A 25,576-nucleotide genomic window follows, 5' to 3' on the forward strand; every position below is an offset into this window, starting at 1 on the left:
CAAAAGTAAATATTCTAGTTTTCTTGATGTTTTTAATTTATTTCAAGAAGTGAATATGCAATTTTTTTCTCAGAACTCACATTAGTACATATACCTTGAATTACAAAATATTTATATGTCAACAATATTCTACAATGTTAAACAACGGCAATCTGTTTCATGACTAAATTTTTTTATTTATTGGCACTGCAAGTAATACTATATCATTGTTTTGAATTATTTCCAGTAAAATCCTTAAATGCATTATCAAGCTATGCACGGCATCCTTTTATGGAAAATACTACCAAAGATGATGATCAATGTCTCGCGACTTTTTCTGACATAATTGATTTTTTAAACTAATTAACTATTTAATTTCAAAATGGAAAAAAAATTGAATTCATATCAGAAGCTTTCCATAAGAAAAGACAAACTTACTTCACATAGTATTGGAGATATTTGTAATGATGGAATATTTGGTTTTCGAGGAATAAATATGTATATTGTTTCATGTGTCATATTGGTACAAATAAAAAAAATTATAAAAACATTTAACTGAGGTAAACACAGGGCAACAATATTCTACAATGTGAAAGTATTAAATTAACCAAAAGCAATACTTTCACAACACAGTTTTTAATTTCTTGTTTTCAATGTATCTGATATCTTTTATCATTATGTATCATTTTCAGCAAAAAACTTACATGAATTACCAAATTGTGTTGTGAACCCTTTTTCAGGAAATATTACCTAAGATAATATGGGATATCTTATAACTTTTATAATGTAATTTATTTTTCTAAAAATTATTTTCTTATATGAAAATAAATAGTTTTAATAAATTTTAGAAGCTTTAAAACAGGTGACAAGTTTCTGATCGATGCAAAAATTCACTGGGAAAAAAAAAATTTCCCATGGATTCTAGCATTATGTCCAAAATGCTTATTAGTCTGAGACTGTATTGTCAAAAACTACCAATACTAGTCAAAAACTACCTTCAGCAGTTCAAAAAACTAAGTCAGTATTCATAATTCAGTGAGTAGTCCAAAACTCTTATTTTCAGAAAAATTTTGTAGAAGTTTCATTTATTTAATTTAAGCAATACGAAAATATTCAGAAATCAGCAATGACGAATTTTCATATGACAAAGTTAACAACTTATTTAATTAAACTGTTATCAAATATTTATCCATGTCTTTAAAATGTATTTAAAAACCAATTGAATCAATAATAGTTGGTTCAAACTCCTCATTTTCAACTGTGTAAAACTAAATATGATGTGAAAAATGCTGTTATGAAAATGGCAAAAACTATAATACAAAAAATAAAAAAATTACTAATTTGACAGCTTTAAAAAAATATATATTATTTAAAAAAAAAAGTTTACATTTAGTAAGTGGTTCAAAATTCCTCTGTTTGAAACTAAATTTTGTAGAGATTTCATTTAGGAAAGCTAAAAGATATTCAATGAAACCAATTGAATCAACAATAATTGGTTCAAACCCTATTATTTTAAACTTTCTAAAAACTAAATAGTGAAAAATTTTATGTGAAAAAAGCTAACAGTTATGAAAATGGCCAAAACTATAATATGTAAAAGAAAAGTAAAAAAAAATACCAATTCTACATCCTTAAAATAGAAAGAAACATATACTTTAGTGTTAATTATTCAAACTATAATGAACTTCAAGGACAAAGCTTCACATATATAACTTACACTAAATCTATAAAGAGTTAAAACTTTCATAATTAACTTGTAAAATTTAAAAAATTAATGAAATCTATGATTTAAATCAAGCTAGTTATAAGCAAGCTTAATTTTATACTACAATAAGTACATTTAAGTGTGCTTATTTTATTGTAAGTAATATTTTGAGAAAATTTAAATACATCTTTGGACAGTTTTGAATAGTAAATACAATGTGCCCTATCCAAAATCAACTAGTGTAGTTTTCTATGTGTAAGTATAAACTTACTCCATCAAATGACTGTGATATTTGTAAAGATGGAAGATTTAGAGATGAGAGAAAACTTGGCTTCTTTGTAACAAATGAGCGTGGCCGAGGCTTATCAACATCATGCTGTTCATTTGTATCAGATTTTCGAGGAAATGTTGAAGCTTTTGCAGTCTTTGTTTTATTTAAAGTTTTATATTTTTTACGACCAATTGTATTACTAGGCAATACACTACAAATTTCAGTTTTTATATCATTTTCGGTCATATCTTCAATGTCATCATCAGAGTCTGAAATTTAAAAAAAATATGAGTATTTTAAATATTCTTTTTATAAGTGAATTTTAAAAAATGTAGTATAAAATGCTTGAGGTATAAAATAAAGATATATTTTTTTTAATTTGCTGTTTCAATTAGCAAAATTTATACATCAAAAATAAGTAATTATTCTGCGTGTTAAGGTTTGCTAAGTAATAAAAAAAATTAGGAATGAAAATAAATAAAATGACAGTTGCAAACACCATAAGAATGCAAACGCAATATAGGAAATAAATAAGTTATTACAAGTCAAAAATTATGCAACTATTACAAGTCACAATTATGCAACTTTAATAATGCATTATTAAAATTTACATAATCAATTACTTAAAACTTATTGAAAAATTTATAACCCTAAAAGTATATCTGCATTTCACACATTTTTGAAAACAGAAGATAAAAGAAATTCAAAAATCTGAAACATTTGTATAAAAAAAAAAATAAAAAAATCCTCTTTGTGGTTTTAAATATATATTTTATAATATATTTTAATTTTATATAATATATTTCACATTTTGTTTTAAAATATATATGAAAAATGAAGTACAGGTTTATACCTATCATCAAATCAAATTTTAAGTCATTTAAAAATTTTAATCAACGCACATGAGAAGTCATCATGCATTAAAAGTAAAACAGATTGATATCCAAAGAAATTTAAAAAAAGGAGATAAAATCTATGAAAATTACGATGAACAATGATAAATACAATCAATTTTTACCTCGTGATGATATCCTATTTATGAATGATGTTTCTGGAGCAAAAGTAACATTAGATGGCTTTTTCAGCATCTAAAAATTAAAATTCAGGATAAATTTAAAATTACTTGGGTACATTATTTTATATAGATGATACACTTACGATTCAATATGACTAAAATAAGTATATAGATACATAAATCAGATAAAATCATACATTTCAATAATCATATCATTATAATATTAACATTAATACTAATAGTAGATAAGTCTGTGATTGTGTAACTATAAAATTTAAAAATAATAATAATAATACGAATGATAAATTGCACAATTCACATAATAATGAATAGGTGATCAAAAATAAACATAGCTTTTTAAAATTAAATCCGTTGCAACAGAATCAATACAATACCAAAACATATTAAAACCATCCTTTAACTATATCATTACTGTTCCTTAATAAAATCAAGATATTAGAGTTCATGTGATTTAAAATATTTATGCTTTTTTATTGTCTGAGTATTCAGAGTTTTTGTTTTCTCAAGTTTTCAAAGATATATAACTCATAGATAACAAATTCCTGTCAATCACACAATGAAGGAAAGAATAAAGCTACAAGTATGAATTTCATTTCTTAGAGGAATTGAAGAATTAAACATAAGAAATAAAAAAAAATGAAATAAGGAGAAGGAATGTACAAGAATCCAAATGAAAGATATGCAATAAAGAAAAAATCTGAGATGTTCATCATCATTCAATATTGATAGGTAATTACCACCCACTTATTAATCCTCACAGTTGAGAAAAAAATAAAACAGCCACAGTGTGGTTTAAAAGGAAGTCAAAGATAAATAAACTAAATAGATTGAATGCCTTACATGTTCAAGGGGATAAACTGTATGGTTAAAATAAATCAATTTTGTTAATTATTTTATTAAAACTAACAAAGAAATATATTTTTGGACTATTTTAAAAACCAGTTCTTGCTCATGTTCAATTATGTTTCAGCTATATCTTAAGGTTCAGGCTACCATTCCTTTGAGTAATATTTATAAGACCCTTTACCAAATTGAAAAATTCCATCGCATGTTTAATCAAAATGTCAAATATAAATAAAAATAGTTAAAACAAATATACATTTTTAAAAAATCTTAAAATTTTTACATCTCCAACAAGTTGTGTCAGTTTACAAAATACGTGTCCTAATAAACGTTTTACATACTCAAGTATCTCTTTTGGATGTATATTGATGCAAACATATTTATTTGCTCATATGAATATAACTATTTATTTAAAAAAAAACTTATTGCATAATTCTCATCGTTTATCAGAAAGTCACAACAGCAAAAGAAAACATGGACATTAAATAGGAATAAACCAATTTTCCATACAAAAAAAAAACTTGCCTGTTTTGACAACATAATTGAATTTCTACAAAAATTTGAAGCAGAGGTTAGAGTTATTAATACAATATACTAATACTAACTACTTAGAAAATTTATTTTCATTAAAAATTTGAAAAGATTGCTTATATGATATTTTCAGGCATTACAGATTAAATATTTATATGCCCAATCCTAATTTTTACATGTTCTGGTATATCAGCTATATAATTTTGGATCCCTTTGTAAATATAATAATTTATGATAGCTATTTGCAAATACGTATAGAGTAACTTGGAAACCTTTTTTTTTTTTTTCATCTATGTACATATGCCTGTTTGAAAAATCAACTGCTTTGTAAAATCAAATTCTCCCAGAACAAATGCAACTTTAATAAATGGCAGGCATTGTATACATTCATACGAGAAAAAAAAATTGCAGAGAAATGAATGTGATCATTTTAACAAAACTGTTGTACCACCTTATTGATGCATTAAGAAAAAGTTGTTTTTCTTACTCTAAAGAAAAGAAAGAAATTGGTTTTAACACAAGACATCAGACAAGATATTACTAAGGTTTATCTTTCTATGATTATTGAATCTCAGAAAGAGTATAAGACTAAAAGATATTAAAATGCATAACTTTAAATATTATTCAGGTGCAAATTTTTTTTTAAATTTGAATTAATTTAAAATAAAGTTATACTAAATAAAATATAAATTTTTTATGACAGGCATAAATTACAAAATGAGAGCAAAAACAATTTTTAAAACAATAAGATTTTTTCTTTACTTTGTCATGAGATTCATCACTAGATGATTCAAAGTCAATGGTATGAGATTCCTGATTTAATTTCTGAAGCTCCATGCCAAATTTCTTATATAAATGCAAGACTTGATTTTTAGTCTTATGGAAAGTTCTATAAAATAAGAAAATTTTAAAGTAAAGAAATTATTATCAATAATTTTATATCTTTAATGTTTACTAAAAACAAACGGCAGGCAAGTTTCTTTCCACCTAGAAAGTATCAAGGAAAAAAGGATGCCTTTACATTCAATGCAAGTTATTATTTTTTCTAAACTCATAATTCCGTATATATACTTTTAAATATTTTTCATTCAAAATTTATTTATAGAAGCTTTTCTTCCAATTTCTACTAAATGTTTTTTAAAAACAAAACTATGTATCCATATTAGCAAATGAATTAGAAATTTTATAAGTATTCTTTAAAATCAATGTAAATATTGTGTTCTCTAAACATAAGATTTTTTTTAAGGCTTGTTTTCATAAAATATTTGTTTTCAAAATCTGTTCTTACAATTTTGACTAGGTATTTTTAGAAACAGTAAAAACAAAACAACAAGCCCAATTAGAAATCTTATTACTATTTCTTTACAATCAATGTAAATTTTAGCTTTTAAAACTCAATTCCTGATACATAGTTTTAGAGACTTGTTTCAATCAAAAATTTCATTTCAGGTGCTGTTCTTATAATTTTTTACTAAACGTTTTCGGAAACAGTAAAAGCAAAAGCACATATTTCTGTAGTAAACTATAGAAATCTTACTACAATATCTTTTCAATCAATGTAAATTTTTGTGTCTTCTAAGCTTGAAACTCTTTATATACATTTAAAAAAAATTAAAAAAGCACATGTACCTACTTTCAAAAACTTGTTTTCATTAAAAAAGAAATTTCTAAAAACATTGTAAGAACCACATTTCCATATAAATAAATTAATTAATAATTTCAAATAGTTTCTAAAAACAAACATAGAATTTAATGATTTATATGTAAGGTTACGAAAAAAAAAAATTAATCTACAGATAGATTCCTATTTTAGTAACAGGCGCAAAAGTGACATTGATAAGATTTCCGTATTTTCCTTAAGTGACTCTAATACAAAAATTTATTCCATAAATGTTAACCTGTTAAAATAGTTTCCATAAACAGTTACTGTTTAATGGTAAAACGCTACGATTACTAAAGCATATAAACATTAGTAAACAGATTATATACTTCTATTCCTAACGGAGGAAGTAAAAAGTGACTGCGCCAAAAAAACCTTCCGGTAAAACTACATATTTCATTAATATTCTATAGTACGTTAAAGCACTGCTTTTAAGTGCACCATCAATGGTATTATTAATATATTAATACTTAACATAGCGCTAGGATACGAAAAAGCTTAACATAATGTAATCGCAATTTAAAATTTTACTTTAAATGAGATTTTTGTGTTACGATAATCCCCCCTCGTGAATTTTAACGTTAGATAAAAAAAACTAATGAAGATAAAATACTGTAATGTAATACAAAATTAAGTATTATAACCATTAAAATGATGAAAACACAGCATAGAAACAAATTAAAAAATTTTTATTCCTACACTTATTTTGCATCGAAACCATATTCTTAAGAAATTCCTGTCATATCAAAAATTCAAGATGGAACAGAAATATTTCGCATAGAAATTATAATAATTCACAAACAACGAGAAACGAAAATTTTGAATTGTATTTTTGTTTATTTTCTATAAGAGTTCAATTGATCTAGTCAGCTTCTGGCTGATCGTTTCTGTAGCGTAGTTGGGACTTCAACTAGCTCATAAACCGGTAGAAGGGGAAAAATATGCGTTTTCGGATAAGCGAGCGAGAATCTTATGGGTGAAATACAATTGCCCATGAAAATCAGGTTATCGTTCGTATCTCCGAAATTAAATACGCGATTTTTTTCATATTTAGAGATAAGGGCTCTTCACTGCAAAGCATGTGCATATTCAAAAATAAGTTATAGGCCCGGAAGTTAAACAGAATGGTTCTCGATCACTGAATTCAGTATCACTGAGTAAGTATCACTGACTGTGGTCAGTGAGTTGGCGAGTCACCTTTTTGATCAGCCTGCGAATGGATCGTTTCTCGTTAAAGCGTTCTCTCGTAAAGTGCTCGACTTCGAAAACAAATTATCGTGTTTCCAGTGTAGGGGAGCCATCCCCTTTGCAGCTGGTTGCGGTTCTTTTACCATACTTAAGGTTCAAAACAACGAGTCCAGTTGTTCAACGATTCCAGTCGTTCAATATCATGAATATTTTCATGAAACTCAGAAATATTAGATGGATTTAAATAAAGACAATGAAAAATATTTAAATAAGAATTAAGAAATTAGCAGAATAATTCCGCAACTAGTTATGTATTTATGAATATATAGTCGCAAAAGCACCATTGTTGTTGTAGTTCATTTACGTCGCACTAGAGCTGCACAATGGGCTATTGGAGACGGTCTGGGGAACATAAAAGTACCATTTAAAACACCCATTTTACCGTTGAGTGATTAATGTGTCAGTCGTTTTAGATACGAATATTTGGGCAAGACCAGACAATGATTATGTTTGGCCTGAAACCAATAAGAGTTTTTTGTAACCTCTTTACTTGGAAAATTAACTATGCTCAATAAAAAATGTTTTATTTCAACAAAATATTTTACGTTTTGATTTATTTTTATTTTAACAAAATGTATAATTTAATTTTCTACTCCATGCCGAGTGCGAAAAAAAGAAAATACAATCCTTTCAGCATTTTATATTAAAATCGAGGTTGATTAATGATTAAAAAGAAGATTTTTGTTGTAATTTATTTTATAAAGCAATACATTACCTAGAAGTATAATACTTTTTCTCGTTGCTCCCAACCCTGTTTAAGGGTGAGATTTATTTATTTATTTTTAATTCCTATTTCATTCACAACTATGTCACCTGCAAACTAGAAGTAATTTTTGATTTATAATTTTGATGATTGCAAGTTTTGCATGCAAAATTCGCACTTTTATTCCAAAGAATAAATTGTTAAACCATTATTTAAAACTATTTTATCAGTTGCAGTCGTATTGACATTCCGCCATCGTCTTGAAAAAAATACCGACAAAGCGCAATAATGAAAAACATGTAGAAAACGCTTTGTTTCTGGATTGTCATAGGGAGAAATATTTTCCTGCTAGTTTTATCTAATTTCGGTGTTAAACTGCGTTTCGGAGATTTTCTAGTAACTGCAAGTAAATATTCAATTAACTTTCAAACCTTTGTTCATCGTATAAGCAAAACACAACAGCAAAGGTCAATAAATATAATTATTAGATAAGGTTTTTCGAAACTGCATACCGGCATTTACTACTTATACCTATTTCTACAAATTTTTCAGTTTTATGCGCAGAAGAAATCAGCTTCATGCTACTACCAATACAAAACTCCTATACTTAATTCTATGCAACAAATATTTATAGATAAATACTTAAAAACGATATTTTCACTTCATTAGCAAATAAATGGATGAAATCAATCTTTTTATTAAGTGTATTTATTTTTATTAAGTTTACCATTAGTACATTAATCTATACACTGATGTTTTAAAATACATTCCAACATAATATTCATAAATTTTTCAGGAGCATCAATGTGAATATTGTGTGTTGTTCCTTCAATGCAGAAAAATTGAGCCTTAGGGAATGTTTCGAGAATTTCATCTGTATGCTCATACCTAAAATAAAAGGGGAAATGAATATGAATACTTCATAGAAAACTTTTAATAAATAATATCTATAATCGTTATTTAAAATTGATTAACTCAATATTATTATTATTATTTGCATAAGTATAAAGGTGAGTCAGACAAAATAGGATAGGGGAAAAAAATCGAGAACCGGAATTTTTTTTTTACTAAGCTTCTACTGCCTTTTATCAGAAATTGCATGATACTAGTTGCTGACAGGCACCATGGTAACTAACTTTATTTGGCAGTAGCTTTATTTGCTCTAACTTTATTTGCGAAAAATCACAATTTTTATGTTTCTTGATTTTCATTTCTCAGAACTTCATTGTTTTGCAACTGAAAAAACAACGTATGTGTTTTACAAAAGACATGCAGCAATTCTGATTTTTCAATTTCATGGCTAAGAGGATCATAAAATTGTCAACTCCCCCCCCCCATTATTAAAATAACTACAAAAATATTGATTTTCATTTCCTGCCTATAATTCCTGCATTCTTATGATAGTTAACACTTAGACAATAAATGAAGAACTTTTCAGGAAAGCTAACAGATGCATGTCTTCGAACAATTTAAAGTTCAGAACTAGAATAGTTCATTTTGGAGCTGAAATTCAGCTGCGTGAAAACGAAACTCAGAAACGAACAGATGCAGTTCACTTAGGGCAATAGATGCAAGTAACTTTATTTTAAATTTTTTTCTTTTATCCCTAATTATGTTTTGTATTATTCATGGTTTATTTCAGCTTTAATTAATTGATTAAAGGCGATTTAATTTTCCAATTTATTTCATTACTGAATGAAAAATGCTGTTTTTAAAATTAATTTTGAGTTCCTCTGATGGTATTTTGCAGAAAGATTTCCGAAAAGTATCAAGTATCTGTCACAGAAAATTTTTTAAAATTAATAATAAAGAAAGAAAGAAGGAAACGAAGAAAGAAAGAAGTAAAGAAAGAAAGGAAGGAAGAACGAAAGAAAGAAAGAAAGAAAAGCAATTTTAACACGACTTATATCAATTATACTTTACCATATCCATTTGTTCTGTTACGAAACCCTCATAAAACATCGTTTTATGAGAGTTTGAATTCATCATTCATTTTTAAAGCAAGTACTTTTACTTTTTTTTTCTTCTTTAAAAGCCTCATTGAATAAATTTTAAACTTCAGTTGATTTTTTTAAGGCTTTAGAGATCTTTTTTGCGGATTTGGATTCATGAATTTTTCTATTTACTTTTTTTAAAATTATTATTGTATAAGATTAGAAATAAAATTATAAAAATTATACAGCATGGAACTTTATCTATGCATAATTTTGTCGATCTTGACTATTAATAACAATTTATTTTCGATTTGTAAATGGCTACTTTTAGAACTCACGTACAATCCCCGTGGCAGAATTTTTTCGGACTTTCTGCGACAAACTTCCCTAGCATTAATATTTCTCTTTACGATAGTTTTAATCATAACAATTACTAATTTAAAGTAACAGAAACGTTGTGTTTACAGAAGAAAGTATAGAATAAAAATGTATAAAATTTTTTAATTGTAAAAGTGAGATTTTTTTTAAATTCTAATATTATAGGCGCTTTCTCGTATTTTGTAAGCGGAAAATGCACTAATTATTTCCTGCTTCGAATTTTGTGAAAATTAAATTTTTGAAATATGAATTTTCAAAAATTACAATTCGTAAACAAATTAAACGATAATATAAATTCAAATTCGTACATAAATTGAAAATCGTACAATCCATGCAGTAACTCCAAAATAAAGATCGATAACGAAATCACGCGAATGGGACTCTTTAGAAAAAGAGATACTCAAATATGTGTGTAAAACATGGTGTCTCTTAAAGGAAAAAAAATGTTAGAACTTTATTTTAGGGCGAACTATATTTTAAACTTTCGCGATTTCTGAATGTTTTTATTTTATATTATTAATTTGAAATTTTAGCTGAAGCAAGTCATTACGGACTTTCTTTTTTGAATCCAAAATGAGAATAGAAAAATCACGATTATTTCTTTAATCTCTGATGAGCAATTTTTCGAAAAATTATGCAGAAAGAAGAACCAAAATTTTCCCCTTCCCAAATGAAAAATCTTTCTGCAAAAACTCTGTAACGTTCTTCTACTAAAATGTCGTCGTGCCGCCGCAATTCTGCCACGGGGTGTGGAAATATACTTGTTGAATCACCACTAGATGGCATTGTTAACTGTCAAATGATTATTGTAGAAATAAGACATCTACGCTTTTAAAGTAGTTGTAGTAGTAACCATTGTCATATTTACATCTTGTTAAAATATATCCTTTTGTTGTTACTTGGTTGTTAGTTGTTGTTTTGTTGTTACCTGGTTATTTGAGTAGTTTCCTTTAATTTAAGAAAACGAGAATAAATCTTCGGTGTAATTATCAACTCGTTAGGAATAATTTTAAAGGCAATAGAGAAACAGGGAGTACAATACTTACACTTTGCACCAAGAATTGGGCGAAATTATGAAATATATTGGTCCGTCGTAAATACCAGTTACTGGTGGCAATTCCAACAGTTCTCTACGTATATTGAAAAATAGATCAACATTATCTTTTAAATCATAGGTCCCATCATCCATCTGTTTCAAATTATAATCAATTTGGCATAATTTCTCTCTACCACTGATTAGATTCTGAAAAATAAATGATAATTACAAATTATTGTATTTGACCAAGAATAATGAGGCAATAACAGATATTCAAAACTCTCACTGTAATTAGTTAAAGAGGTTTTTCTGGTCTGGAGGCTTCATTTTTAACATCTTAAGTTATGTAATGATAATTATAAAAGATAGTTATGTACTTATAAAAGATAAGTTATATAATGATTTTATGGTTTTATTTCGCCCTTTTCAGCTACATTTCAATTTTTTTCTAGCACGAAATAATTATAAATTAATATACAAAAATGATGCGAAGATGGCAGTATACGCTGCGCTGTGCTCTGATGGACGAGCGTAGCTCGATTTCCATACTGTATAATCTGGCACGGACGAGACCAAAAATTAACGATTATTTATTAGTGTAACTATGGTTAAAACCACAAAAATCTGAAGAAAAAAAACTTTTTTTTTTACCTACATAAGTTTTTTCCCTTTTTTTCCATTTTAAAAAAAAGATGGCAAAAATTTATTATTTTTTGGGGGGAATTTACTATTTTAAAATTCAAAAAAAAAAAAAAAAAATCGAAATTTCGGAAAAGTTTTGATTTTTGTTGGTTTAAACCACATCAATCCTTTAAAAATTTCCAAAGTGCCATTAAATTCGATCGAGTAGTTTTTCTGCAAAGCAAAGGTCCAATGAAAGAAGCATGATTTTTGCGTTTATAGTTTTTATTACGTTTCTCTCTGGATTTTTGAAACTTCCCATTAATCGGCAATAATGCATGGGATTATACAGCACGCCTTTCTCGCTATCATACATTTCGTTGGCGCGTATTGCTACCTCCAGCGTCAAAGACTGGCTATCTTTGTTATATACTCGTGACATCCATGATGATGGCAATTCGTCTAAAATCCTCGTTGAAGATCACCATCGTTGCCAATTTCAACCATATTTTTACTGAAATAGATGGATTCTTAGAGAAAATGCCCAAATAAGCGAATCTAGTAATTCATTATTGTTTTGACTGTTCGCGCTAATACATCTTTAATGCAAATTGCCCTTTAGCAGGTCTTCGTATATAGGCCTCATTGCCTCCTGCGCCTGACGGGGAACGGTCGGTCCAATAATCGCATTTTTCTTCTAAATCAAATAGTTTCCGGGTAAAACGGTTTTGTCCACATACTTCATATACCACATACTGTATATACTTCATAATATAAGTTTTCAAAATTGCAAAAGAAAAAAATAACTAAATTTTAGAGGAAACCTCTTATTTTTTATACTTTACTACATATATTGAAGAGTTAACCAAATTAGTTTTTGTACAATAGGTTTATGCAGATAGTGTACGAGAGAACAGATTATATTATGCAAATTTAATAAATTTTTATAAATTGCTATTTTATGCAGTGAAAGGAAAATGACAAGTGGCATTTTGGATGCATTGAAATTTCTGGGTTTGTATGTAAATTGTATGGATATTAAGTAATAAATATAAATATTGCTTGGTTTCTATAAAATATAAAATAATTTTTCACGAATATATTGAGATCTTACATGCTTATTCAAATAAAATGAAAAGTTTAAAGCAATATATTAGTTGTAATCGAATTGAACTGTAGATAAAGATGATGAATGCTTATTAAAGTAAAATAAAAGTTTTAGAGCGATATTTACGATTCACGATGATTGCAAGATCTCGGAGTCTGCCGCCGAAGACGGTACCGATTCGTCGGAGATATAGATCGAAGTATAAATGGCGAAATCAAATGAGTAATCGAGATGAAACTCAACATGTACTCGAGTACAATCATAAAGATCAATAAGACCAAACCTGAGGTGTCGTATAAATAGATATCCAGAAGGAAAAATCGGTGTATAGTATAATAAGCATAAACAGTGAAGATAAGTGCGAAAAAACGGTAATCATAAACATGAATGACGAAGGCTAAAAAAACAAAATAAAATTAAAAAAAAAAAAAAAAAACCTATACAAAAGTATGGCGGATAAATAGCGTAAGACAAAATCAAAAATTATTTACATAATAATATGCAATAATGGAACTACATACCCGTAATGGGCGATGCGTAATAAGAGGCAGATAGGCTGATTGAAGTTTACTCAATTAAACAGTAGATTGAGAACATAAATACTTATTTAAGTAAAATAAAAAGTTAAAATCGATATATTAGGTTGTTAGGAAAGTAAATAGTAGATTAAGATCACACAGGCTGATTCAAGTAAAATAAAAGGTTTAAAGCAATATTTTAAGTGTTACTCAATTAAAATCTAGATTAAGATCATACAGGCTGATTCAAGTTCACTCAATTAAAGTTTTAGTTAGTATTATACATGCTTATTCAAACTGAAAGAAGTTTAAAGAAATATATTGGGTGTTACTCAATTAAACATTAGATTAAGATCATAAATGATTATTTAAGTAAAATAAAAAGTTTATAGCAATATATTATGTGCTACTCAATTGAACATTATATTAAGATTAGAATGTTTATTTAAGTAAAATAAAATGTTGAGATATTAGGTGTTACTCAAGTAAACAACATAATAAAATCATACAGGACAATTCAAGTTAAAATAAAAGGTTTATAAGTGTAACTCAATTAAACAGTAGATTAAGATCATACTGACTGATTTAAGTTTACTCAAGTAAACAGTATATTAAGATAATAATGGCTGATTCAAGTAAAGTAAAAAAATTAAAGCAATATATTGAGTGCTATTCAATTAAACAAGGGCCGGGATAGCCTGATAGGTAGGGCGCTGGGCCCATGTCCGAGAGTTCGTGGGTTCAAACCCCGTCGGCCGAAGACTCCCCGTGTAGTAAAGAGACTGATGCACATTAAATCTGTCGAGTCGCAAAAGTCCTCCATGTTCCCATAACAAATCAATACCTCTGGGGGTACTGGATTGGAGATCGATCGTTCTCTGATTCAGGTCAAAATTACGATCTGTGGATGAGTGAATAGATGAATGAATGGGTCCGCTCTATAAACAAGTCGAATTCTTGGCCATAGATGGCGCCACTGGGAAACAAGAACAATCGCACCCCCTCTGCCTAAACAGGCATACGTCAACAACAACAAATAATTCAATTAAGCACTTGATTAAAATCATGCAAGCTTAGGTAATAAAAGCAAAAGTTTAAATCAATATATTAGGTGTGTCTCAATTAAACAATAGATTAAGATCACAAATGCTTATTCTAGTGAAACAAAAAAAATTAAAGCGTATATTATTAGGAATAAATATAGTATAGGGGAAAATAAAATATTTTACAAGCTTTTCAGGTGGAAGCTGATAATAAAGGTGATCCACTGCGTATTTTATTGCATCAGTTTTATTCATGTATGGTGGTATACTTCGAACAGCTTCAACCCAGTGTCGATAGAAAGATAAACCCATCTCAGCCACATAAGTCAATGAGGCGTTTTTGCTTTGAAATAGATCTTCTACAATTAAGAATTCAACTCTATCTGGCTAAAAAGAAAAAAGAAAAAAAAAGAAAAAAAAACAGATTTTAAATTTTTTATTAAAATAAAAAATAATGTTGAAAAAGTTATTTAGTTGCATTTGGGATATTCCATGAAATGTAATAGGCATTTTTCTCTAAAAGTTGAAATTATAATTGACTGGATAGTGTTGTTCATGTTTTTTCGTAAGAATTGTATGGATATTAGATTTTAAATTCCCTTCAATTTTAACTTACCGAAACATTGCATGAAATTTTAATAAAAATTATGATTGAAAGGATAAAATCTCTTTTATAATAGAATTAATCAATAATAAACAACTATAGCTGCCCTGGAGATTGTTAGGTAAGAGACTTTAGAGACAATTGTTAAAATAGTTCTGGTGATGAATTTACAGATGTTTAAAATTACTCTGTATAAACCAAGCAAATAGTATTTTTTACTGTGATTAATAGCAATTGCAGTTGTTGTTTTTTTAAATTAAAAATTTAATAGAAATATATAATACTAGGAGGCTTCACCCCCTGTTCGCTGGAGCTCGCCAACACCCGGAACTGCTTTCTCAGTTCATTTCGGATTGCTTCGCAATCTAATGCTCGCTTTGCTCTCTCATTGGATACGTTTTTAACGTCTAGCTTTTGTATACTTTTTTGAATGCTGAAGTTCCGAAAACTTTTCACTGTAGAAAATTCTAAACCTGTACATATCAATATTAATTTGAAATTGCAAACAGTTAACATATTTTGCTTAATCACACTATTCTAAATTTCAGTTGTTGAGAAAAGTAACTGTTGTAAGTTTTGTTTTAAAGTCTTTCCCACCAGAGGGCTAAAGTCATGTGTTGTAAAACAGTGTGAAATAGTAGTCTACCACTGAATGCCAGATGTAAAGCATCGGCTTCGATGAAGATAATTTTGTATTTTTAATTCTCTGAAGAGCGCCACCCTAATAATATGGAATTTGTAAAATAAATGTTTATATTTTTGATTGTTGATGAAGCCCATCATTTTGTGTTTTCATCAGTGTTCAGAAGCATAACAACTATAAGTTTTTTATTTTATCACAAAAATATAAAATGTATAAAAAACAAAGAAAAGAGTAAGAAAATTAGTATAGTCATAGAAAAAGTTAAAATTATAATATGGTATTTGTCAGTGAAAATAAAACTTTTTGTTTAAGTCATTGTTAACAATTCAAATTTCTCCGAGGCAATTCTAAACCTTAATTTTGTTCTAAATGTCAGTATTCAGATATATATATATATATATATGTATGTATTGTGTTTTGCGGATATAATCGTGTGGGCTGATGAAAAGATTATATCTTTTTTTTTCCGGTTTTTTTTAATATAATTTACTAATTTTTTTTTAAACTGTTTGTTATTTTTTTACTTATTATTTCCCCCCCCCCCTTATATATATATATAAGAGGATCATAGTAATTACATAAGTAAAAATTAAGGTAGTATTGTTAAGTTGAAACACAATATTTTTAGTTTCGATGTCAGCAATACAATTCAATTTTTCACATAAATGATTGTTTCCATTACTAAATTCAGTGTCAACAATCAAATTTTTCTGAGGCAACTCTTAACCTCTAAATATTATTTTTTTTATGTGCACATTTCTAAAGACATACATTTTGCATGAAGTTGTAAAATGTCATGAAAGAGGGTCATAGCAATAATGTAAGAAGTAAAGTTAGTACAGTAAAATTAAAACAATATTTTTAATCAATGAGCCAAGTTCTTCAAGAAGCAGTTGTAGAAGTAGCTGGATCGAAGTTTTTTTATTTAAAACTTTTTATATAATTTCTTTAAAAATCACAATTGTTAATCTGGGCATTTGGCGATGCAACACTTATAGAATTGAAGGATTTGTTACGTCAAGAGCTCAGGTATCATAATTTTGATCTAGTTGCGCTTCTATGTCATTTTGATTTATGTTGCTAAGTTAACTTTCAAAATATTCTATGGTTGGCAACAGCATTTATATTTTTTAAGTTGTTTATTTTTATTTATTTTAGAATTCGTTCTTTTTTTAGCGAAATGTTTTTTAACCTAACAGAATTCTTTGCCGACTGTTCTCTGTATATATGAAGAAAATAAAGTAAATATTTAAGTGTTGTGAAAAGAATCTTATTTAGTTGTACAAAGTACTTCTTTAAAAATGAAAACTGTTGCCACCAGTGGAAAAGAAATACAGCCAAAATTTGGGAGCCACGTAAGAGAATTATATATATTAAATAAATATGTAATATACAAATATAATGTAAGAGTATAATATAAAAATATTAATTTAAAAACTTTATAAAAAGTGAAAAACATTTACAAAAAATTCAACAAAAAATGAAGAATAATTTGAATAGAATTTGAATTCATTGGAATATATACAACTACAACAAAAAGTTATGTTGTCTATTGGTTTTGAACCGACGAAAGATAACGTATGCGTCACCAGGATTTTTGACAAATAGCGGCTCGAACATGTTTTTTTTAATTTTTTTATTTTTTATATATACTTGCGGCTGAAAAATTTTATGTTGTGCATCAAACTTTATTCATAAAAAGTTCGATTTGAAATCAAGATTTTATGCTACAATTGGTGCTCGCCTTGGGAAAGGAGAATTCTCATTTTTTGGAGAAGTAAAATTTCTTATAAGCCTTCTGTGTCGCAATTTTTTTTTTTTTTTTGAAGAGATATTAAAATTTCTTCAATTTCCGTTTGTTTCTGAAAATATAGCTCTTTCATTATAGTTACTAATATAAATAGTTCAGAAGCTGTTTTCTGTACTAAAATAACTCGATGAAAAAAAAAAGAATAAAATTTAGCTTGCCATTTCTTTACATTTGAATCTATAACAGCTGAAGAATTAGATTTTTAGAAAATTATTGCTAAAGTTGCGCACGTGAAATGTTTTAATAATATTACATAATCTCGTTAGTCCCAAATTGGACTGATGGTTTCCAAAAATTTATAACAATAAAACAGTTAGGGTTAAAAAATAAGAGTTCTTGCAGCATATGACGGACCATACACTTTTCTTAGTACTAGTTGGAAATTTTTCCGACAGATGTCGCTAGAAACTTTTTAATTATGGCATTTCTTTCGTGTTGTTTTGATGTGTGCAAGTTTTATCATCTGGTTAATGACATTAGTTTGTAACTCGAGGCGAATATTTCAAAAATATCATAATGTTTTTTTTTTTTTTTCACTTATTGAATGATTTTCAGAAATTATGATGTTCAGTTGTTTATCTTCGATTTATAAATTTACTTCTTGCTTTTTCCATCTGCCTAAAAATGTCTGAACTAAAAGAAGAATTTTGGTCTGTAAAATTTATGCTCCTTCATGCTAGTTTGCTGGGTTTTTTTAATTTTTTTTTTGAATCTCTAAAACCGCCAGTATACTCTGAATTTTATGACATAGTATTTTTTAGTAAACAAGCAAGAATGAATCTTTGTGAAAGTTAAAATAGTTTACCCATTCCATCACAAACTTTTGACACACAGCACCTCCTAGACTATGTGCAATTAATCCTGCCTTGTTGATTTTTTTTAAGTTCATAAAATGAAATAAGTCTTTTGCCATGGCTTCTTGGCTTAGATCTTCTGACCACCCACTATCTCCTATATTTCTTAAATCAATCACAAATGCCTGAAAACAATAATTCAATATTTAGTATTTAGTAGTAAGTTTAAACATATAAATTGCCCATATAAGTTAACAGCAAATTTACATATTGACAAGCGGAGAGAGCCTTGTAATCGTGGATAGAATCTTGTATTCAACATTTAGATTATTATTTGACTTAGAACGCTTAAATATCTACTAGAGATCTATGTCTGTAAACAATGTAATTTTCAGTCGTTATTCGGCCGATACAAGAAAAATGTGCCACAATTTCGAGGCCAAAACAAATTTCCAGTCAATCGAAATTCCGACCACTTTCGAACGAACTTAAACGTTCAAACCTCATCTGGAGATTTGTGTTTAGTGATACAGTAGGGAACCGATTATCCGGAACGATCGGGACCATCGCTATTCCGGATAACTGATTTTTCCGATTTTCTGAATCGCTGCAAAAAGCCGTTTTTTTTTATTGTTGAAGCCAACTAAAAACAAATATTTGGAAATAATCTTAAAAAGAAGAAAAACCGATGAAGTAATACACTAATGATTATTTCCTAAATGATGGTAAGGTAAACATCTTTCAAAAAAGAAGGGAAAATTCTAAAATCTTATGAGGAAAAAAAATTTTTTTTTTAAAAAAAATGGCGGGAAAATTTATTGAATTTCGTTCCGGTTTTTTGGTTTTCCGGTTTTCTGATTTCCGGATAACGGGTTCTATACTGTACTACAAATTTCTATCGGTTTCTTAGAGTTTTACAAGCAGAATTTATCGTTAATCGAAATTCCAATCACTATCCGACAAACTACCCAGAAAGCATATAACCTTACGGCAACCTTGTGCCGAAATTTTCTTCTTATTGTCACGAAAATGTTTGAACTAAAAACCTTTTTCCAATGAAGCGAAAATATTGCAGTTTCAAACCTTTCATCCTAAAAGGATTAAAAAAAATTTTTAATTAGCTTTTTTAAAAAGTATTGTCACTTAGATAAAATGGTCACTTAGATCCATACTGACGTTTCAGCTAACGTCACACTAGCGATAGAATCAAATTGCTTTGTCAATTAAAATTTCATGACAAGGTGGATTTTAGCTGAGCATACAAGACTTTGCGAACCTTATAATTACCTAGATGTAAGATAATTTTCACCTTGAGACTAGCTTTATTAAAGGATTTTTTCACGCTTGAAAACCCTAAGTCAATCTCGATTTAAGGTTTTTATATAGAAGGTTGTTTTCCCATGATTTGGATTAGGGTTTTGTGAGTAGAATAGAACAGATTGTCACCGATCTCGTTTTAAGGTTAGAAGGTTTACACGTAAACCGCATAGCAAACCTTTTTAGGTTTACGTTGAAAGGTTTTTGCTGAGTGAAAATAAACCTTATTTTGCTGTTGTTGTTGTAGTTCATTTACGTCGCACTAGAGCTGCACAATGGGCTATTGGCGACGGTCTGGGAAACATCCCTGAGGATGATCCGAAGACATGCCATCACAATTTTGATCCTCTGCAGAGGGGATGGCACCCCCGCTTCGGTAGCCCAACGACCTGCACGCGAAGTCGAGCACTTTACGGTAACACATTTTTACGAGGACCAATACCGCACACCCTCGGTCCCTACGCAGACTGATCCAAGTGGTCACCCACCCGCACACTGACCGCAGCCAGTGATGCTTGACTTCAGTGATCTGATGGGAACCGTGTCTTAACGATCAGTCCACTGCTATATGGGTATTGAGTTCCTTAATCTTTACTGGCATTCAGAGGTTGATGACTACAATTTTCAATAGTTTCCTTACCACTACAAATAGAAAATGTATCGTTAACCGAAATTTTAACCCCTTTATTCCGATAAGTTCACAATTTGAAACTGGAGCCTTTTGCTTAGTAAATGTTTTAATTGTTTTCTTAAAAGTTAAAAAAATAAATAAATAAAATGTCAATTTTTTTAAAAAATCTCTTATTGAAATTTCGTGTGTCCACTTTTGTTAAATTCAAACTAAAAAGAAGAAAATAATAAAATGAAATAAAATTGTAATTTCTATTTTTTTTTTCAGTAGAGTCAAACAGTGAAAATAGTTTATTCTTTTTGTCTGATCTAAATCGAAAAGCGTAGGGCAAATCATTTTCGATATCTACCAAAATCATATACGAAATCTAACACCATCTTATATCTGGTTAAAACTTGCCGGATGTAAAAGACTCAAAATGGTGGTTATGTTGTTCAAACTGATAAAAAAAAATTACCTTTCTTTTAGTTTCATCAGCTGCGATTTGTGGAATATCACCCCACACTTCTTTTGATTGCGCAAAACCATGCATGAAAATTAGAGGACACAAAGTTTCATTAGCATCAAACATTGGTTCTGCTATATAATAGCCCAGTTTCACTGGAGTTATACTAAAATTAAAAGCAAAAAATCTATAGTTATAATTATACAACCATGTCTTAAAGTTAAGGAGGAAAAAAAACATATTTTCATAGATAACTTAAATACTACAACAAATCAAATGAAATTTAATATCAATGAACAATAAACAGTCATCCTAGCAATTAACAGTTATTTAAATTTATAAAAATGTAATTAAAATCATTTAATTGTTACATTATCCATATATAACTCTAATAATTAACAGTTACATTAAAAATAAGTAGTTATTTAAATTTACAAAATTACAATGTAAATCATTTAGTTTGTTACAAACATTATCCATAAATAATTGCTTACTCTTTCATAATTATCTCTAATACTCCTAATTAAAAATTAATAGTTATTTAAGTTGAAAAAATTAGGATTTAAAACACAAAGTTTGTAACATGCATTATGCCTAAATAATTAAATAATTACTTACTCTTCCATATTTAGCTCTAAAAATTAACTAAACTCTAAAAAATAGTTGTACTAACAATTAACACTTATTTAAATATAAAAACTACAATTTAAAACATTAGTTTATAGAAGCATAATCTGGTTACAGTTAAGTCCACAGTGAAATGAAATCGAATAGTAATTATACTGTGTTAAAATCGAACAGTAATAGCGCCATTAGTAACACATTTACAATTTTCTTTTGACCTTGACATACTAATTGTTTAATGTTTTTGTGACGCATAGCAAGACAAAATGTAACTAATTCACGCATACAATATTGTTGTAAGAAAGTTTTCGCGTAATTATGATTATTTCTAAGAGAAATTAAAAGTGCGATCTTTGATAATTTCTATTTATTACTCTATTTCAATATTTTATTATTATTATTATTATTATCATTATTTTTTAATAATCATCCTTGAACAGCCGACCCAATTTTAGGACTTACGACTACTGATGTTCAACTCCGTAGCCCTGTAATTTTGAACCCATTCCAGAAGACAAGAGATCTCCTGGATCAAGTATTGTGAGAAATTTGACTTAGTGGAGGATTTTACGAGGGAACTGACCCGTATTAGCGTTACACAGAGAAAAAAAGACAAAAACCTCACACAATTAGCCTAACGGTAAGGGAACTCTAACCCATGATCCGTATTTTACGTCAGCACCTGGTGTGGAATTCGTAGCTACCAACCATCTCTGGGATTCGAACCTCATTGGAAGACGAACCCTCTATCCCCTGAGCGACCACGACTCTTTTTTAATATTATTTTACATCCGTCGTTGAACAGCCGACCCACTTTTGGGTTTACGACTACTAATGTTCAACTTCGTAGCCTTGTAATTTTGGCCAATCCAGAAGACAAGGAAACTCCTGGATTGGTACTCCCAGAGGTATTGATTTGTTATGCCAACAGGGAGGATTTTGCGACTCGACAGATTTAACGTGCATCAGTCACCATTTACTACACGGGGAGTCTTCGGCCGGCGGGGATAGAACCAAAGAACTCTTTTGGACATGGGCTCAGTGCCCTGCCAACCAGGCTATCCTGGCCTAAAAAGTGATCATAAAAAATGGCGTCCGTGACAGGACCTGAACCTGCAATCTTCCAATTAATAGCCTGCCCACTCGATTTTGGGCGTTCAGGAAATTTCATTTAATTTTGAATCCATGACAAACAATCTGGCAATAGACCAAGAGCAAATAAAATGATGCATGCAATTTTCACTGAAGACTTGAAGATTGCAGACACGAACAAAAAAAAAAAGAAGTCATAATGATGAAATAAACAGCAGAGAAAGCAACGAAGAAAAATAGTTAGAAATATCAATTCTGCACATTAACTAAAAACTAGTTATTGGAAATGTTTTTTTAAGTGGTGAATTCTAAATAAAAGAAACACAGAGGTAAAATATTAAGCCCCTGTGGAATAATAAGCTTTTAACCCTTTCCTTCTCGCTCGCGTGAAAATGACGGGTTGAGATTTTGTTTATTTCTCGCTCCCGTGATATTGACGGACTGGAAACTAATTCATTTTTTTTTGCCCGGAAAACATTTTATTTCTCATTTTACACACCAGATAGCAGTACCAGGATATTTTTAAGATAATTATAGATAGTTAGTTTATTTTAAACCAGATGCGAGCATTAAAGTCAGCCAATCAGCACTAATCAAATGCGTGTATTTGTGATATGTTATTTGTAATCTTAGCAAAGTTACCTAGTTAGGCTCTTCGTGAATACACCTGGTTTGTGCTCTAGATAAAATTTATTTTTTAACCCCTTCCTTCTCGCTCCCGTGAAAATGGCAGGTTGAGATTTCGTTCGTTATTTCTCGTTCCCGCGATATTGACGGACTGGAAACTAATTCATTTTTTTTTTTGCTCTGAAAACATTTTATTTCTTATTTTACACACCAGTACCAGGATATTTTTAAAACACATATTTTCAAAATTTTCCTTGCTTGCTGGAAAACCAACATTTAACACTGAATGCTGGCTTTTCCTAAAAATTAAATTTTTTTAAATTTCAAGCTAAAAACAAATCAAAATTAAAAATGAATATATATATATATATATATATATATATATATATATATATATATATATATATATATATATATATATATATATATATATATATATATATATATATATATATATATATATATATATATATATATATATATATATATATATATATATATATATATATATATATATATATATATATATATATATATATATAATGTTCATACTCATAGTTTCATATAATTTTCAGGGATAAAAAAATAGACACTTTTATGAAAAAAAAAGAGAAAAAAAACATTCAACAAATTTCATATTTCACGACCTAATAAATGGTAATAATAAAATCATATCGCTAACACTGTTTACATTTTTTTTAAAAAAAATTACCTGATAAATGATGATTATTAAAAAATTGAATGATTATTGAGTGCTATCAGTAAATATTACTTTCTTCAGCACAGTTTGCCCTATCTCTAGAACCAATAATTACTCTGCTGATACAATTTATAAAGCTTTTAAGTTTTAATTAAATCTTTTTTTTTTTTGTCATTGAATGTTTATCTTCATTTTAACAGCCATTATGATTGTAATAATGAACTGCCTTGAATCACTCACAAGTAGTGTGCTGATGAGTAGGTGACGGCAACGTTCGCTGATACTCTATTTTGGTTTAATTTATGCTGAATACAGTATTTGCCAAATTTGTTTAAATCTGTAATGTATTTACAAGGAAGCGTGGTTATACTTAATCGCTTCGTTCATTAATTCTTATGATTGCTAAACGCAGACATTTTCTTTTTGTTTCTGATCTATAAATAGATTGTTGCATCGAAATTAAGAAGTATTTGATTGGAATCCGAAAATGTTTTATTCACCATCCATCGAAAGAAAAAAAAATACACAGGAAGGCCAGCTGTTTTTGTTTCGGACGTAATAGCAGAACGTGTACAGTCCGCAAAAAAAAAAACGAATCACCCTGAATAACTTTCGTTCTAATGATCGGATTTTCACGAACTAAGCGTCAATCTTAATGGTTCCTGGGGGTGACCTCAAATATGTTAATTAATTAGTGCTAACTATTAATTAAGTTACGAAATCAGACACAAAAACGTACTTTCTCTGAATAAACATATATTTTTTTTTACATATTTGGAATCTAGACCCTTGAATTAGGGGGGGTAGACAAAATTTTAAAAAAATTGGGTGGTAAATTGGGCCGCAATAAAGGTTTATATATTTGGCGATAGTCCAGAAAACCGCCAAAAAAAGTCGCCTGCGCAAATAAATATTTTAAGATAACCCATTGACTAATGCAAAAGAGGAGTGCTTAATTTTACTAGGTTGCTACGCAACCAAACTCTAATAGTAAAAAAATTGAAATAATGTTCAGTGATTGCTCGGAGGGGCTTAATTTATTGTTAATAGAAAATATCTCGAAGTTTCCAGGCCATAAACAATTTTTTAGGGGATTTCTGTCCAAAAAGCAAAAAAAATATTATTTTAATCTCCTTTGAAAAGTAAATTTGTATCAATTTATAAATTATTTATGATAGTTTTTAGAATTTAAATACATGAACTTTTTATCTGATATTATTTAGATTACACTGTTTTTACTATATTTATTCGAGGATTTTATACTAAAATAAAATGAGCATAACTTATTATAGCTATATACAAAATTTTAGGGATAATCATTTTTACAGTTTTAATCGAGTCTTCTAGGCAAGAAAGTTTGAGGAAAAAAAAAGTGCTTGAAAAATAAAATGTAGATTGTATAATAATTCTAATGCACATTCACAAGGCTTTCTATAATATACGATATTTCTTTTTTCTATAACTCAAGGAATTGCTGAATGTTTAGTGGCATTTTAAAAAGATTGAAATATGTTATGTTTAAGAATAAGATATTGAAATAATATGTTGCAAATTGTAGGATTCATTGCTTAAAAAATTGCTTCATTCTACTAGATATTTAGGTTACATTGTTTCCTTTGGATAAAGATGATTAGCAAATAGCATCCTCATGTTTCGATACATTCTGAAACTTATA

At 28.5% G+C, this 25,576-nt stretch overlaps 2 protein-coding genes across 3 annotated transcripts in view; both read right to left on the reverse strand.

The window, feature by feature from the left end:
* LOC107439778 (transmembrane channel-like protein 7) overlaps positions 1-6,929 on the reverse strand; it is a 29,963-nt gene extending 23,034 nt beyond the window's left edge. Inside the window, exons 1-4 of the mRNA XM_016052477.5 lie at positions 6,725-6,929; positions 5,128-5,254; positions 2,974-3,043; positions 1,956-2,224 (exon numbers count right to left, since the gene is read on the reverse strand). Of these exons, the coding sequence (XP_015907963.3) occupies positions 1,956-2,224; positions 2,974-3,043; positions 5,128-5,202 (414 nt within the window). The 5' untranslated portion in view covers positions 5,203-5,254; positions 6,725-6,929. The remainder of the gene's footprint in view (positions 1-1,955; positions 2,225-2,973; positions 3,044-5,127; positions 5,255-6,724) is intronic.
* Positions 6,930-8,668: 1,739 nt separating this feature from the next.
* LOC107439773 (sn-1-specific diacylglycerol lipase ABHD11) overlaps positions 8,669-25,576 on the reverse strand; it is a 56,231-nt gene continuing 39,323 nt past the window's right edge. Inside the window, exons 1-6 of one of the 2 annotated variants that reach the window (XM_043041361.3) lie at positions 21,477-21,640; positions 20,871-21,024; positions 18,477-18,650; positions 14,801-15,001; positions 11,335-11,531; positions 8,669-8,864 (exon numbers count right to left, since the gene is read on the reverse strand). In XM_043041361.3, coding sequence (XP_042897295.2) covers positions 8,714-8,864; positions 11,335-11,531; positions 14,801-15,001; positions 18,477-18,650; positions 20,871-21,024; positions 21,477-21,484 — 885 coding nt within the window. In that variant the 5' untranslated portion in view covers positions 21,485-21,640 and the 3' untranslated portion in view covers positions 8,669-8,713. Of the gene's footprint in view, positions 8,865-11,334; positions 11,532-14,800; positions 15,002-18,476; positions 18,651-20,870; positions 21,025-21,476; positions 21,641-25,576 lie in introns of those variants that run through there. The other variant, XM_087157708.1, reaches the window with a different exon arrangement.

The sequence above is a fragment of the Parasteatoda tepidariorum genome, chromosome 2, assembly GCF_982258835.1.
Source record: "Parasteatoda tepidariorum strain Cologne lab strain chromosome 2, Ptep-v5.0, whole genome shotgun sequence".
Classification (NCBI taxonomy): domain Eukaryota; kingdom Metazoa; phylum Arthropoda; class Arachnida; order Araneae; family Theridiidae; genus Parasteatoda; species Parasteatoda tepidariorum.